The sequence below is a fragment of the Coloeus monedula genome (assembly GCF_965178545.1).
Source record: "Coloeus monedula genome assembly, chromosome: 14".
Taxonomy (NCBI): domain Eukaryota; kingdom Metazoa; phylum Chordata; class Aves; order Passeriformes; family Corvidae; genus Coloeus; species Coloeus monedula.
The window spans coordinates 11,742,878-11,760,986 of record NC_138794.1 but is presented as its reverse complement, the minus strand read 5'-3'; the positions used below and the strand labels follow the sequence as shown (position 1 = coordinate 11,760,986).

The following is an 18,109-nucleotide window of genomic DNA, read 5'->3' as shown; positions in this document are numbered from 1 at the left end:
AGTGCAAAATCCCCAACGAAATTTCAGTGTTTGTGTTTAGAGATAAATCTTCACCACACACCCCCTTCCCCCACAGAAAAAAAAAAAAAGACAAAAATAAACCACGAAGGGAAGGAAGAAAAAACCTCATGATTTTTTAAGTTTGTTTTAGGCCTACTGTAGCAACGGCTTCACTTGGCTTTTATCTGCTTTTGTGGTGTTCTCCAGCCCTGGACTGTAAAAGCAAAGTGCTCCACACACAAACAGCAGAGGGTTTTATAGAGCAGTCTCCTTTGTTACTGATGGAAATTAGAGACAGGTGTTGATCCCAGAAGGGACAGTAATTGCCATGCACAGAGAGAACCTGGGAAGCAGAAATACCAGAGGCCCTGAGCCTTTATTACCAAGATAGCTGTAAACTCCTGCCCGGGGCAGAAACCAGACCAGTCCGTGAGAAACTCGGCTCTGGTGATGACTCTGCTTCACACACACATTGGAATAAACGCTTCCAGATTTCATGTCTCGCAGCACACCACTACTGTTATTCATTATTTGCTAAGAGATGACAGAAAGCAAAGTATCATCAACAAAAGAATAGAAAACTCCACAGCTCCCCCACAGAATCCTTAGCCTGGCTTTGCACAGCTCCCTCCAGGGTGCAAGTCCAGGCTGTTTTTCCTCTCTGCCTTTCCAAGAGAATAAATGAACAAGTTGAACAGCTTGTGATATTTGCATGACTGGAGCGAGAGCATCGGAACAGTCTGAACAGCCAAAGTCTAAAGAGTTTGCAAGGAGTAAAAAGCAGTTTGTGACAAAGTCCTCTGAAGACCCTCACCTTGCTGGAGTTACTGCAAGTATTATTATTAAATCTGTAACGGCAAGCAATTTCATTTCCACAGTAGGCTCTTTCTACTTATTTCCAGCTTAGAGATAATCCCACTTTTATTAGGTGCTGATCTATCACTTTATGTATTGCAGAGAAAGAGTCCAAATGCCAGGGAATGAGAGGTTTTAGCTGAAATAATTTCATGAGGGGCTTTAGTGAAGGCAAAAAGACAAGGAAAGTAATGCTACACTGACTGGAGTTGCATATGGACACCACCACCCGATGGCAACAATATGTTAAAATTAGACAAGATTCTTTTTATGTAAATTAAAGGAAAAACATTTTAAGGAGTGTATTTTCAGTACACTCCAGGCACAATTCCTGTCATTGACATTTGCACGTCCATATTCTGAAATATTCTCATCTCTGACAAAACCTGAAGTGCTGCAGCTGATTTTCAGTAAATTAAAGAGTGCCATAAAGTTATAGGATTTCACATCTGCATTGTCCAACACATCTGGGTAGCAGACTATTTCACGTGGGGAGGAAGATTAGGCAACTGCCAGGTAATGTTGCCTCTTGTTCAGTAATTATCTTATCGTGTGCAAGGAATGCCCGAATTGCAGAGCCAGACTTGTTAAGAAGATGGAGCAGGATTTCATTTATGCGTTGCACAAGGGTCACTCGGCTTCTCACGTTCCACACGATGCCAAATCCCTGCTGAGTCCAGCTACACCCCGGCAGTTTTGCACCCACATCTGACTTTGTTGTAACACCTTGCTCCAGCACAGAAATGCTTTCAACACTCAGGAAAAGTGCCAGACTAAGGATAATGCAAGAGCTCAAGTTCTTCATTAAAGGACATGGCCACTAACGGGCCACTCACCTTACACAATAAACAGCACTGAGTGTTTTCTTTGAAGGGGACATCAAAAGGTATCTGAGTTTGCATCTTCAGTGCTTGTCACCTTCAGCACAGTCCCCAAATAGCCAACTGCAGTGGCCTTTTGCATGTGGTTAGGTGCCTATTCACCATGAAAACATGACAAACCTATTTGCTGCCGAAGCCACAAACTTGTATTGAACAATCCCTAGTAGCGATGGTGACAGGAAACTGCCAGTCAGTGGTGTGGGATGTGAGAAAACAAAACCCTTCAGCACAGTCACACTCTTCAAAGACAAGTGGTTCACCAGTGAGTAACATTCCTGCAGTGGTTTGTAGGTAACAAGCGCTACACTCATTGAAGTGGAAACCATAAATAAAATTATGTTACTGAAGTATCATTATCATAATATGTAGAGATACGACAGTATAAAAGTACATGGAAATCAGGCAATTCAGAGCTGTCATTTCTGTTACACACTGATGAGACTCAGCAGCACAGCCAGAGATAGCTGCTCAGTCCAAATCCACTCTGCTATTTATTGGCATATGAAGAAAATATTTGGGTTTAAAGTAAAAGATAAAAAATTATTGACAAATAAAAGCAGAGGTTATTGCTATCTCAACTTCCACCAACATAATGCCCCTTGCTACACCCAGCTGCATCTGCCAGCCCACTGCACACATTCACACTGGCTTTTGGCTTCTTCAGCTGGGGAAAAACTTCATTTAAAACTTCCCAAAAGAAACCCCAAGGTGCAGTTTCATCCTTGTGAGCTGCTGTTCAGCACACACACACACTCATAGTTTCCTCACTTACCTTCTTCAGGCCTGAAAACTACTGCAGGAGATATAAATATAGACAAATTTTAAACACTTGACTGGCTCTCTCTCCTCCACTCTTTTGTGCCAGGAGATAACATCAGAAAACTAAACTGGAGAAAGGTTATCCTATGGGCAAGGCTGTACACTGAATTCCCAAAGGACTGCCAACTTCAGATTAGGCAGCACTCCTCAGTCCCCCGATATCCATAAAACAAACTGCATCAGCTTTTGTGAAGCACAAGACTTGTTTGTCTCCTGTTTATTCTAAAACATGTTTATTCTAAAGAGAGTAAGTACCTTGTAGTAACAACCTCACTTGTTGAAAAAAATACAAATTAATTAAAAAATATCCTGCAAGCCGGCACTGGCTCCCACTTGACATGAGGTGCAGTTTTTAACCAACAGGAATGAGTTACTGAATCACTGGTAGAAATATGGGCTGTGTTTTGAAACAATCCTTGTCTTCTAAAAATAATTCTTGGGTGATTTACTTTATAGCAATACAGTTAGCATGTGCAGTTACACTGGACCAACTTTCGGTCACCTTTTGACAACACTCAACCCTCAAATAGGCCTAGAAAAATATCCTTCAGAGCTCCAAGTGGCACAGGCACTGCAAAGCAAAATTAAGGATGAAATGTCATAGGATTTCTAAAATCAAGAGGTGATCCTAAAGCAGAAGTGTGACCAAGTCTTTTGTGCTTCCCCAGTTCCTCTCTCACAGTGATGTAAATTCAGAGCAGCTCTGCACATGCAAAAATGATGGCCCTGAAGTCACACAGGTGAAAAATATGTGACTTATTGAACTAATAACAAAAATCACCCCCCACTCAGGCTTCAAACCCAAGAACCTATGGCTGGATTGTTTTACACATTCACACTGCGTAATGATCTTTGCCTTCAAAACAAAGAACATTTTTGTTCCTTTCCTCGCCTTCCAAGTAACCATCTTTCCCTGTTGTTTAAGGTTCTTAGCCACAGCACAAGGGAGAAAAATAACATTTAAACAAAAAAACAAAACCCACCCCAACCCCTAAACAAATAAACAAAGAAAAGCACACACAGGAGAATGCAAGTCACAAAGGCACAAATGAGCCCAGAGCCTCCGGGCAGCTGCAGCTCAGGGAACAACTTCAGCAAGGCCACCAAGCACCAGGGCCCTTCCCAGGAGGGGGGGAGGAATGTCACACCCATACCCACCAACTACTGGAATTCTCTCTCCCTGCTTTTATGCCCCTAATGCAACTCTGATCAGCACTAGAGCTGACTGGAAAATCATTATCCCATTATTTTATTTATGTGGGCATATGTAAAACTAAATAAGTGGTTTGCTCCAATGGTAACAGACCATTAACATTTTTTAATGAAGTTACAATACTTTTTTTTCCTCCACAGAATGATTAATTAAATACCATGTTCCAATTGAAGCTAATTCTATGGGATACAAATTTTTATGTATATATTAAAAACCCTAAATACATACATACACATATAACAAAATATAAAATTGTTCTAAAACTTTTAATGGCCTCTCTCCGGTCCTAAATGTCCTGCTCTCCTCTCTTTTACTGAAGAGGCTGTCAAATGTACACAAGCAATGGCTTCAAGCACAAACAGATCTTTAATTGACTATCAGATAAATTGGAAACATATAAACTTTGAACACAAAGTCAAAAGCCAATTAATAACAGTGCTCATTAGCTCTACCTCCCACCTTTCCTCTTTCTTCTGGAATAGCTGGTCTGGCAGTAGAGCAGAAACTCTGAAATGCCACCCACCCTAAAAATAGAAAGCAAGAAAAGAGGAAAAAAAAAAAAGGGGGGGGGGGGAACAGGAACTGAGAGAATAAGCAGAGTGAGAAGCTCTGTAATATAAAACTGTCTCCAGCTTCAGTCATCAGCCAATCATAATCCAATAAATGCTTTTTCTTCTTTCTAAAATCAGAACACTCAAATGGCTATTTTTATTCCTGTTTAGAAGCAGCTCTCTCAACAGGGCCTTCAAACCAGCAGAGCCTGGCATGAATGCAGGGAGTTACAGGACCCCACTTCAGGCCAGCATTTCCAAGACCTTCATTGGGTCCATGGGTTCATTTGTATCTGGCACCAACTTTGTTTTACACCACAAACCCCATGAGGGAACAAGTGGAGAAGTAAAGGGAGGAAACAGAGGGGATGTTTATAAAAAAATTATTCTTTCAACCCTATTTAAGGGTGCTCCCTTCATGAATTTCTATCCATCCAAATGGCTACTCTGTTCTTCCAATATCTCAATACACCTATTTTCCACATGCAGCCACCAGGAAGAACTGCAATATAGATAGGTTTGAATTTAACCTCGTTCTTGGGTCACTCAGGCACACCAAAAAGAATTGCTGGGATCTCTAAGGTACTGGAAAATCATGGCAGAAAGGCTCCATACTCATCCTAAGTCTGGAAAATATGGACATAAAAGGCAATAGCATCTCGAGGTGTATCCTCAGCACTTTCTTACTTCCTTTGTGTGGAGAAGCTGTGAATGCCCCACCACTGGAAGTGCTCCGAGGAAGGTTGGGGGGCGCTTTGAGTAACCTGGCTAAGATGTCCCTGGACATCCAGGGAGCTGGACAAGATGAGCTTGGAAGGTCCCTTCCAATCCACACCATTCTGAGTTCATGATTCTAAAATGCTAGAGGCTCTTCCTCTATTTAACTGAAAATTAATTTTATGAATATAAAATCCACATGTTCCAAATTATTAGTAACACAGAGAGAGCAGCTTTTGAACTGATTCCTGTTTTCCATCCAGAGCACAGGAAAATGCCACTTCAATCTTGGATATGGAAAACTGCAGCAGGCCTTAGGATGTCTGCACCAAAGTGCTTCTTTGCCCCCATCAGCCTCAGGTAAGTTAACCCCATTCTCAGGACTTGACTCTTCCCTTCAGCAGAAGAGGGTAAAAATCCTTCTGCTAGAAAGGATTTAAGATCAGAACTCTGGTATAAAATGAGAGGCCACAAGCACTCCCCCTTCAAAAGCACGTTGGCCCTTCAACACAATGAAAAGGTCTTTAAAAGGACTCAATGAATATTGTATTGTAAAGATTTTTTTTTTTTTAATGCGAGTAGCTGCCAGCATTGGAGCTTAATTGTTCTCCTTCAAGGAAAGTAGCCATGTAAAACACACAGGGAAAAATCCAGAGGCTGTTTTGCTCTCAGCTTATCTAAGTAACTGTGATCTCAGAGGTTACTCTTCCATCCTTAATTTTAGTGAGGAGATACATTAAATACCCTGTTTCCCACAGCAAGGCTTCAAATTCATCTTGCTTCAATAGCTTTGAAAAGAGCATTTATTTCAAACTTGTAAATGATTTAAAAGAGAACGTTTAATTAATAATGTTGTTTCCAGCCAGATGGCCAGCTATTAGTTTTCAGTCATCTCTTTCAGAACAATTCCCCACAAGTCTTCAGATGCAAAGTGGCTTTGAAGCAAATAGATGTGAGTGTTCAACACTCTCAGAGGCTGCCAAAACATTCAGTAAAAGACACAGCTATAGGTACAGAAATTGCATCTTTCCAAGTGGTTTTGCTGCAGGTCATGGTTGTAAAAGTCCACTAGCAACAGACACACATTTCTTTCATTTACCATCCTGTATTTGGATAGTATTAAATTCACATATGGCTATATAATATTACTTAACTGAAAACATGAGGCTACATGTATAGAGTTTCCCCTGGACTTGTGCTAACAGACCTCAGACTGGAGCTCAGGAGCAGAACACTGTGGTATGACGTGTATCAACCAGTCAAAATATTCCATGTGTACAGGAGGCACTGCTACAGAGATGAATAGATAAATATTATGCAAGCCCAGCCAAGGTTTACCACTAAACATCTATGGAATTCTAATATTCTCACTGATGTAGCACCTATATATTTTCAAAGAGAGTTTCCAACAAAAATTAAAACTGCTTTCTTAGTACAAATGAGTTGCTGAGCAGCAACAGAAAGCTTTTTAAAGCAGCAAGGTAATGGGGTTTGCACCAGGTTTTTAAAATCTTGGGATTTTAAGAGCTTTCCCAAGTGTAATTAAAATCTCTGACAGGCAAGGACTGTATTTTGGAGGTAGTTAAGGTACAAGCAGGGTGCGATGTTTTGTTCAGTTACACAGTGGTGTGGAACAAACCCTGATGTTTTCAGCCTTCCCTAACCACAGTGTGCATTCATTATGCAGCAATCCACAACTGAAAGCCCGTCTTTATTCAGTTATGATTGGCAAAAACAAAGATGCAATTGCAATTCTATACCTGAACTTTCAGCCTGTAGTTCTCCCAAACAAAGCAAAACCAGGCTGGGGAAAAAGCTCCAATGATCAGCTGTCTACCTACACACGAGTTATTTATGGCATCTAATTCAGAGCAAAGCTCAACTCAGTTTGCAGAGTGCCAGCAGACTTTTATTGGCAACAGAAACCGGCTACAAAGTTGTATCAGCTTCAGTAAGTGGACAGTGACTATCTGCTCTTTAAAATTTGCCATTTAGCTCTGTAAAGCTTCATTCTACCACAGTGGTTTCAAATCTTCTGGTTTGCACTTTCCACCATTCTTCTGCAAAAACTGGACATTAACAAGAAAGAAAATTTTTAATGGAAAACGATGACATGAAACGGGCCAATAGGACAGATTTGACTGATGGTGAAGCTTATACTAAGTAAGTCAGGTAAATTTAGGCCCAAGAAGCAGATATGGAAAAAAAATTAGCCAACTCATCTGTAAGTTTGCCCATCCCAAGCCTGCAGAACTCTTACATGGTCATGAATCCAGCACCTCCAGTGGCCACTGGAGTCTTGCTCGCAGGTTCCAGGCCAGCATCAATAACTATTCCAGACTTTTTATCCCACAGACTGCTGAATGTTGGGAAAGCAGGGAGAGGTGTCATTAGCAGGCCTTGTGCTCTTGAGTTCAAGGCCCGTAATTGTGGGGGGCTTTATCTAGGAAACATTCCTCCTTCCTGTGCTTGTGTAGCTGTGGGGCAGGGGAGGGGCACACTGGAATAAGGGCTTCACCACTGGTCCGAAAGCTGGTTAAAATAGCTAAAAAAAGAAAGAAAAACAAACAGAACAGCCCACCTTCTGCCCAGGCACAGGATCACCCACTCCAGAGCTACCTCAGCTACAAATGTGGAGGGTCTCTGCCCAGCCTCACCAATGCCCATTAGCAAACCTTCAATGAAAATGAGCAAACTCCTCTGAAATTTAAATGTTTTGCAGAGAAGTATCATTTTCATCAAACTTCCAGCTAAACCCTGCCTGTCTTCCTGCCAGATTTCCAGCCCAGGCCTGACAAGTCCAGCATTCCTGGGGCTGGAGCCCCCAGGTCTCTCAGGCTCTGCTGGGCAGGCTTCAAATCCTGCAGAAAATAACCCACAGAAGCCACCAAATCCCTGAATTTAAAAGGGAAAAGTGGACAACATTCAACCTACAAACACCCTCTCCCCTGTTTTCAGTTCACTGCTTTCCTGTGCTGGTCTGACTCTCCTTTCACCTGCCTGTAAATCAGAAGTAAATTTACTGAAATCCATGCAACTACACAAACACAGAAAGTGGGAAAAGCTTCCAGCTGCTTATTAGCTTTTCTTTTAGATTGAGTGCTTTCTAAACACTGATAGATTTTTTTCAGATACTGTTACATATGTGCTACAAACTGGTTCTGCATCTGAGTCCAGGGGAACAACAATTTGTTCAACAAATAATAAGGACCTTGCTGTACAGCTCCATATGCATGGAAACCACAGACTTTGTATCCCTATCAAAAAACCCCACATCTGGTCTTTCTGAGAATAATAAAATTAAAGGTGCTTGTAGTTGGGTCTTTGTCTTCCCACACAGCAACACTGAAAATCCAGTTAATGGAGGGAAAGGAAATTCAGGGAAAAAAGAATTCTCCAGCTGTTAAGCACATAAAGCAACAACAGTCACACATTCAACACAGAAACAGAGGCATTCTCACGTGCCACAGATGTCTTCCTCTCAGCCCAATATTTTGTGAACCTTAACTGCTCCACATCTATGAAGAGTAAGTGAATTTCTCTTTTCATGTTCAAGCAACTAGAACAGGAATGACAAAGTTTCTCCTCTTTTGTTGTGAAAACGGAGAGTCAGTGTCAGCATCCATCATTCAACCACTGCTGGCTGCAGCTTCACCACAAAGGAAGAAATTTCTGTTTTGACTTCCTTTTTAAAAAAAGATTGAGTTATGGTTAATGAACGTCACCATTTCAGAAATAAACTCTGACCTTTCCTGTGACGCAATTTGTAAGGAAAATTTACTGAAATTCTCAACTGCAAATGATAAAGTGAGCTAAGGATGGTTCACCTACTACTTTCACCCTGAGAACCCTGAAGCTTGGAGAAAGCAAGAATCCCAGGGAGAGGATCAATCTCCTGACACATCACCCACTGCAATCCTCTCTCCAGGATTCACACCCCTCATTTTCCATAAGCTGATCCATATTCCTGTGGGGCTGGAAAAGCAGATGGTCCTGTCATGGGGTCAGGAACACAGCCCACCTGTGCAGGTGCTCCAGGACAAGGAGGGCACACACAGAGCACAGCTGCGCCACCTGAAATGTGCCACCTCCTTGCCCTCAGAACCCCAGTACTGAACAGCAAGTGAGCTGTGAAGGTATTTCTTGTGACGTACAATATTTATCAGGATCACCCCTTCACCTTTCCTAGACTCACACAGGTTACATTACTCACAGGTAGGCTTTACTGGGGTTTTAAGCACATTCTTTCACAAGGCTCACAAGTGAGAGATGTCATTTTCACATCTCTCTCACAAGTGAGAGCAGCTGCTAATATCAGAAGTCTGCAGCACACACAAAATCCTCCCTTGCTGCTGAAGGAACGAACCTGGGTACCTGGAACAGTGCGGCTACAGCAGCTTAGGTTTCCTTAGCTAACAAAGATTTCCTACTGGAGCTCATGATTCCTGGGTGATGCTTTAAAAAGCAGGGTGTTATTTCTTACCTGGTTGGGCTCTTGTGAAGATAAGGGTTTTAACTTGGTTGGGTTTTTAATGGGGCTGCTATTACTATGCAGGAATAGTTTATTCCCACTCACATTTGTGACCTCTGAGGAGCTGAGTCTTTAGGACAGAAAAAAAGACCCCGGGCTTTATGTTCTTTCTACAGAGCCATGGTACCTGGAGCAGTCAAACTTCCCTAAGGACAAGTCCCCCCACTCTGGTGGCAAAGAGATGCAGCAAGTAAGGATCAGGTCTAAAAGGCTTCATAATACCTTTAAAAGCAGCATTACTGCAACAATCCACACGTTATTGGCTCCCCAGTTACACAAAGTGGTGCTACAGTGCCAAGAGCCCAATTATCACCAATTCCAAAAGGAATTTGCAAACATCTGCTGGACCTGGTGGAGTCACCCTGTGGAACTGCAGTGTCTGGGCAAGAACCTCTGCCCTGGCTTTATTCCCCTCGCTCCTGTCCCTTCCTTCTCTGCCAATCAGCACAGGCAGCTCGGGACTGGAAAAGGGTTTTTACACAACACCATCAAGGCAGACAAGGACAAAAGTTAATTAGGACTATTCATAAGCCTGGCTGGAGGAGTGCTGCATCCCATCCCTGAAAATTTAATTGCACTCAGTAGAGGAAAAGCTAAAACATAGTAATAATAAAAAAATAACCCAAACAACAGAAAGAGATAATTTGGGAATAAAAACTGATTTCAATTTAATTCAAGCACTTGTTGGCCCTATTTATTTCATCAAGTAGTTCACGCAGGATAATGGCATTACTGTGCATCTAACAGCATTAGAAGTTCCTAATAAATTAACAAGTGAAAATTAATGGCTGCTCAGTCCATTAAATCTTGTTAATTTTATTTCTGTTGTAATAATATAGCAATCACAAGTTTACATTATTAAACCAATATTTATTAAAAGAACTCATTCTAATTGGATCCCTGATGTGATAATCCCGTACAGTGTGTATTTCTTTATTTCATCAATTTTCTGCATTTATTTCTCATTATATTTAAATGACTGCAATATTCAGGGTCTTTTCCTAATACTATGAAAGTTAAGCAACCATTTTAAACATCTTATTTCACACAGATTCAACACTTACTACACAATAAAATGAGAACATCATAATCCCTTCAGAAGCTATTTTAACTCTTTTAGTCTCTTGAGAAAGGGGAGAAGAATAAAAGGCAGAGATATGAATATTTGAAAGCATCTTAACAATGGTAAAATCTATTTTTTCCCCCTTAGCCTTTCAATGTCCTGGGTAAACATTCTGGTTGTTTTTCAAGATAAGAGGTGTTTTACCATGATTTTAATGCAATGGGTAGGCTGGCCTGCACAACTCAGGTAAAAAAATAAACGTAAATATTGACAAAAGGGTTTCAGTTGTAGTGACTGCTGACAGAAATTACAAATTGAGGAGACACCTTAATAAAGGGCTGGGCCTGTTGTGCTATTCCAGCAGCAACTCCGTTGAGGGGAGGGACTGCAGTGCTGGACCATAACTCCTCCCCAACCTCCCTCCTCTCCCAGTTCCTTGTCTGTGCCACAATAATTGAGTGTGTAGTTGCTCCCTAACTGTACCAACGTTATTGCTCGAGCCTGACAGCGGTGCTTTGTTTTTGGGAATGCCATGGTCTGGAATACAACAACTCCATACACACTATCCAGACTGATGTAAGAGGCAGGAGCAAGTACAAGGGTGGGGAGAAAAGGTTGGAGGGGCTGCAGGGAGCAGAAACCTGTGCCCAGAGAGGGCAGTTTGACCTGTGGGGAGATGGCATAGAGGGAGATGAGAAAAGCACTGATGGACAAGCAGGACTGCAGGCAGAAGGTTATGGAGTCGCACAGAAAAAGCTGAGTTGGAAGGGACCCACAAGGATCCTTGAGTCCAACTCCGGGCCCTGCACAGGACCAGCCCCAAGAGTCACAGCCTGTGCCCACGAGGTGTTGTCCAAGTGCTCCCTGAGCTCTGTCAAGCTAAGGCTCATGTGCACTCACCGTATTTTCACCTTCAGACCTGACCTGCAAAGTCCCACAGAAGGCCACAACAGCTGCTCTGTGGAGCAGCCCTCAGTGCCACAGCTGATGAGGGAGGGCACTGCAGCAGCACAAAGGTTGGGGCAGGGCTGTAAAACCTGCCCATAAAGCTCGGGCAGGACAGAGGTCACTGACACAGATTTGCAGGGGCAAAATCCCCAGCAAGATGGAGCTAAGCAAGGAGATGGCAGCCAGAGGGTGTTTGCACTCAGGGACAGGACTGTAACCACCACTGCACACCAAGGCTATGCCTCTGCAGACAATCTCAGACCAGGCCATGAAATGTTGAAGCTCCTCACACACATGGAAAAACTGAAAACAAGCTAGTTTGAAGTTGGCATTAAAAATATATATAAAATTGCACATGGACACACAAAATTGTGACTGGTCCTTATTACTGCAACCAGATGGGCACCAATCCCAAAAGAAGAGCATAGAATCAGAGAATATCCTGAACTGGAAGGGACCCACAAGGAGCAAGTCCAACAACCCCAAAAATCACACCATGGTGTGACACCACAACATCCTTCAGGGTCTTGCAGACAGCCTCTGCCACTTAACATACTCACAGCTTTCACATTTTCCTGGTATCACCTCAAACCTAAGAATACGATCAATTCCTGTAAACATAGTGTGGTCAACTACCAACATAATGGAAGCTGTGCTCACACCCAAGATGTTCCTGAAACACTCATGCATTATGTTCCTTATGTATTATCCCTGGTTTTCCCCACCAAAATGTAAATCATTTAAGGAACACCTTGTTCAGTGGCTTTTAAGAAACAAAAGTGGCATGTTTCCATTTCAATTGGTACATTCTACCCTTATCAGATGAGTTCCACAAGAAATAACAACCCACCTCTCTCCAAAACTGTTTTCTAAATTAAAAAAAAAAACCCACCACTTAAAAGAAGGTGTTCCTTACATACGGAATCCTGGCTCCCCTAAAACCACTGGCAATACCAAAACAAATAAATACAGTAATGAGTTCAAAAGAAAAATGTGCATATGAAAATGTATTGCAAAATGTCATGAGATTCATGTCTTAGTGCGTGTAGCATCACTAAAGCCTTCGTAACAAAGCATTTACTATCTCATATAGCAAGACTATAGATACTGCACAGCTTTTAGAAATTACTGAGTGCCCTCACCTGGTCTGGTTTCTGCAGATCAGACCCTATAAAGGTAGATTTAAACACTCATCACAGGTCAGACTAACACACTTCATTTCTAGGGCAAATGCTGCTGGTTTCTCTGGTGCACAAAACGGCCCCTCTTCTGCCCAGAACAGTGTTAGAAACTCTCTTTTTTTTTTGTGGGTTTGTGTGAATGTCAGATGTAGATGATATTCTTATTATATTTTTGGGCCTCAGAAGGGAATAGAGCCACCAAAAACTCAAAAATTCTGCAAGCAGCTGGAGCAGATCTTTGCCTGCTCACAGAGCAAAGCAGAGAGGCCATGAACACCCACCTGGCTGTGCTGGGTAGGTGCTAATGGCACACTTGTCCTCAGGTTGGTCTGAAAAGTGATAAAAATGCTCATCCTGAAAGCTGGGCTTTCTGTGACTGTGACAAAGGATGCATTTTAGTGGACAGAAGAATGTGTTTTCAACTTTATCACCCGATACAGAATGAAAAAACCTTTCTGCCAGGCAGACCCACGACTCACTATGTCAGCTCTGACACCAAAGGCCACCAGCTCAGGGCATGGAGGTTTAAAGTGAAGGTCCTGCTGGGGCAGGATGGGCTTTGGCAGCTGTGCCCAGAGGAGGAGGGAAGGAAGATCCTCTAATGGAGTCATCCTGTGCAGCACCAGCACCACGAGAAACCATTAGGTGGTCTGAGACCAGAGGGTTTTCAGGTGGAAATTACTTCTTCCTCCAGCAGTGAAAACAAGGAGGAAAAATCCTTCTTGCCAGGAGAGTCACACTGAAATCCTTGAAGGCCTCTCCAGCCTTTTGCTGTCTGCCACAACAGAAAACCTGGGGCCTGAGGTGTCTGTCACACCACCTTCAAAATGGAGCACTTGGAAAAGTAATACATGCTGAGCAAATACACAAGCAAATAAACTAATCCTTGTTTACTTATCTGTCAGGAGATGGCATGTAGTACATATTACCAGATCTCAGCAGATAAACATGACAGCAAGAATACATTTGTTATTCTAATTCCTTAGCCCGACAACAAAACAAATATTTCTTTCCTGTCCTTTCTTCAACACACCCCACCTGATCAATCCAGGAATTTGCTGTATAGCCTTTATTCCCACAAGCAACGTTTCTGCAAAGCTCAAGCCCTCTTCCATGTGAAACTTGTTCCGTCTCATGGATACAATAGCTAATTTTGGACTTACCCTGCTCCTGCTGGGCCAGAGTCATCACTGGCATGGCTCCACTGTAATTCAGTCTACTGATGCATTACAGACAATGCACAACATGAGCTAATCCTTAATGATGCTTTTCGCCCCTTTCTCCCCCCCGACCTATCATTTGAGAAAATAGTGAAGTGACATATGTAAAAATTATTAAATGAAAATAAACAAACAGCAAACTAAACCCATGGTAAAATTGTCTTGCAAACACTTATTTCAGATGACACAGTAATCAGATTCAGGGATACATTAGGACAAGCAGCGCAGCCCAGAGGAAAAGGCACAGCTCTTAAAGTCACAAGGCCTAGTTAGAGCTCCAGCTCTGCACTGACTTCATAAGGACTGTTCATGCTCCCACACCATTCCCCAACCTCTGATACACAGATATTAACATCTCAGCCCAGGCTAACCTAACCATGCTAATTTCTAAACAATAATAAAAGTACAAATGAAGTTGTGTTTAAAAACCAATGCCAAGGTATAAGGGGCTCCCACCAAAACAGGTTGATGCCTCCCCCACACCTAGGTTTAAGATCTGCAGCATCCAGGCTCAGTGTCATAAATTAATATGAAATGTTTTAATTTCTGCACAGATTTTCTTTAACAGAGGAGGAACAGACATTCAGTACGAGCAGCCAGGACAATCTCTGAAGGTGAGTATATTCATGACTTGTGGTATCTGTTTGTGCTGTTTATTTTCAACCTTAATTTTTTTTTTTTAATAAAGCATTGTATTTGGCCCAACTCTTTTCTTCCTTTAAACCATAAACTATCAAAACCTTCCTTATCTAAACCACCTTGTTAGGAGCCACAGAAGTTCCATGGGACTTCATGATCTGCTCCCTAACGGGTCAGCATCAGCCAGAGACAATACCCAGGTCACAGCAGCAGGGCTGCTCCAGCAATTTTCTTCTTTTGAAATGGTAAATATTTCAGGGAAGTGTTTTAAACACGGAATTACCTACGTGGAAAGCATGCTGCTTACCACGAATTTTAAAAATATAGGTTTTAAGGCATTTGTATTGTGTGGTGGCTCTACAGGTTTTGATTTCTGCTTCAAGTAGAAGCCGGAGCAACTCTAACAAAGGCTGAGAGCTCTCATTTCCATTAACTGGCCAAAATCTTAGAAGCAGTCATTCACCACCAAAAAAGATAAGGAGACTTTAGTTTTCCTTTTAAAAAAACACTACAGTTGTTGGAAGAAAATTTTAGGAGCTCCAAACATCCACATTTTTAAGCTATTTGCCTCACTTTTTCATGCAACAGATGCTGCTTTGTATCAGCTCCTGCATATTAAATCATTCTGACAACCAAGAAAGCATACATTTGTTTGTGCCAGAGAGAAGCATGAATACACACACACACAGATATCTTCTCACGCAGAAGCACACAATTATACAGCATTCAAATATTTGGGATGAACTTTGGCCTTTGCTTAAAAAAAAAAAAAAAAAAGAAAAAAAAAGTACTCTCAAACAACAATCAGGAACAGACCCAGCAGTCATCTGGCTGAGCTCACAAAAATCAACAATCTGCAGCAATAAAACACCACTTGTGCGCAGTCATTTGAAAGTTACTTGGAAAATTATTCTTAGATGGAATACTTTTATACACGTCTTTTATGATTTATGACGGCCCTACGGATCGAGCTCGGAATGGACACTAAAAATAAAATCTATGTTAATTCAAAAAATGGAGGAAAAAACCAGTTATATTCACCCTCACGAGTGTGGGGTTTTTTTCTTGCACTCCAAACAATCTCCTTCAGCTCTGCCCTGTGCATTCCCAATTTTAAAAGTAATTCGAAATCATCAGCATAGTAGGGCTCTAAATCACCCTTTCAGAGGAGTAATATGGAAGAAGCCAAACAACCCAAACAACACCGTTTTCCTGACACATTAATCACAAGAAAATCTTAATGCAACAGCACTTGAGAACACGCTGAAACTTTTGACAATGAGAGTACCCTCAGTGAGTGGAACTAATCCACAGCGCTTCCAACTTGTTTTCTTTTTTATAGTCTCAACTCGAGACATATTTTCTCCACTACGTTTTCTCTCTCGTTACTAGAGAGTAATTCAATTCTGTAGCCAGTTACGGGGTTTTTCTGAACTAGCTAAAGAACAGGCAGAGAAGACCAACACCGCACCAAGTGCCGCAGGGCCGGGAAGCAAAACAAGCACTGTCCAGGCCCTGCCGGAGCTCGGGGGATCCTGGGGGTCCCTCTGCTCCTCGGGCCCCCCCGCACCCCGCAGGGCCCCGGGAGCCGCGCCCTCCGCGCCCCGGTACCTGGGGATGGTGATGCACTTGGTGTTGATGTTCTGCGTGGTGATCGCCTTCTCCAGCTCGTCCAGCTGCCCCGTCTTCTTCAGCTTCTTCACCAGGCTCTTCACCGCCTTCTCGCACCATTTCTCCTCCTGCCCGTTCTGCTCGCCTTTCTTCCACCCCAGGAGCCGCTTGACGATGGGAGGAGTGAAGGGCAGGATGGAGGACATGCTGGCTGTGCCGGCAGCGGCCGCCGTCGGCTCCGCGCTCTGCCCGCCGCCCCCTGCGCTCAGCCCGCCGCCGCCTCACACCGCGCGGCCCGGGCGGCCCTGCCCGGCCCGGCCCGTCCGCTCCCCGCCCCGCGCTGCCTCAGCGCCGCGGGCTCGCGGCTCCAAACTTTGCCCGGAGTTCGCCGCCTCTCCCCGGCGGCGGCGGCGGCGGCAGCTCCCTCCTCCTCCCCCTCCTGCCCCGCTCTGTGTGCGCGGAGAGGCGCCCACTCCAGCTCATTCCCAGTCTGTCTCTCATGCAAATTGCCTGCTGGCCGCCCCAGCCCGGCTTCCACCCCCTCCTTCCCTCCCAAACACGCCGCCGAGGGAGGGAGGGAGGGAGGATGGAAGGAGGGCGGGGAGGCGGCCGGCCCGTCGGGAACTCCGCGCCTCCATCGCCGCCCGCGGTTCCGTGCGGGGGATCGCGCTGCGCAGGGCCCTGGGCCCACAGAGAGGGGAGAAAAGCCCAGGAGCAGGACAAGGAGAGGTACCCAGACAAACCCCACCGAGGGGAGGCAGCGAAAATAAACACAAGTGTAAAGCTCCCCAGCTGTAAAGCCCCACAAGTGTAAAGCCCTCTCAGTGAGGGGAGGGGACAAGAGGGTCCACAAGGTGGCTGCAGCCCCTGCCACGGCCGTTTCGTCCATGGGAAGGTGCGTTCCCACACAGATGCCTGAACACAGTTTGGCCAGCCGTGCTCAGACAATCAGCTGCTTTTTGTTTCAGCCCCTTTAATTTACTATTCCATTCCCTCATCTTTCCACCCCGAGCAACAGGTACCCGAATAATTTTTGCCCTGTATCAGACACAAACGACACCCTGGAGGTGTTTACCACGGAGCTGGTCAGAAATTCTCAGACGGAATATTTTTGTCAGAGGACGGCAGTTTGTTCACATCTAGGTGTTTTGTAGAGATGCTTCGGTTTGGGCTGACTCAGGGTGGCATCCAGGTACATTTCCAGTTTCTAACTTTCCATCTCTGGGCAGACTGGGCTGTAACACTCCCCGGTCTCAAGCATCACCCCCTCCCTGCTGAAAGGCAGCCCAGGTCCTAAAAAACCATATAATTATAAAGTTTAGCTCCTCAAAGCAGCAGTTCTATGTTAAACTACCCCAAAATGGTGCAGAGCAAGCAGCAAGGAGGCTCAGAGCCACCTGCGGAGTCACCAGGTGCCTCCAACAAGGCTGGTTCCTTTTCTCAACTCCAGCTGCTTCTCATCTCCCTGCAACAGCTGCCAAGGAGCAACAGGGTAAAAGTTTTGTGGGACCTGGCTCCTGAATTCTAAGTTTTCAAGCTGAGATACGCTTCCCAGTTTTTTCCATCCTATCAGAAGGGACGATGGTGAGCCCGAATTTGGGAAGCCTGCGGGGCTGCTTGGCAGCTCCCAGACACGCGGGTTCTTGCCAACCCACATTCTCATATTCCAGGATCCAGTGTAACCCAGTGGGGAGACTCCTCGAAAGCCGGCATCCCAAACCTCCCCATGCCTGTGGATTTGGAGCAGCCAGCCATCCAGATTGCCTCGTGGCAACTTAGGAACTGATGGAATCAGACAGCATCTGAGGCTCTGAGACAACTGCCTTGGCTTTCACAGGCACTTTCAAACACAGGGGTTTATTCCAACGTGACAGTATCAA

General features: G+C 44.0%; 1 protein-coding gene across 2 annotated transcripts in view; it reads right to left on the bottom strand.

Annotated features, from left to right (window-relative positions):
- SMAD3 (SMAD family member 3) overlaps positions 1-16,563 on the bottom strand; it is a 68,164-nt gene extending 51,601 nt beyond the window's left edge. For both annotated transcript variants that reach the window (XM_082290693.1, XM_082290694.1), the window contains exon 1: positions 16,230-16,563. In XM_082290693.1, coding sequence (XP_082146819.1) covers positions 16,230-16,435 — 206 coding nt within the window. In that variant the 5' untranslated portion in view covers positions 16,436-16,563. The remainder of the gene's footprint in view (positions 1-16,229) is intronic.
- Positions 16,564-18,109: the final 1,546 nt, after the last annotated feature.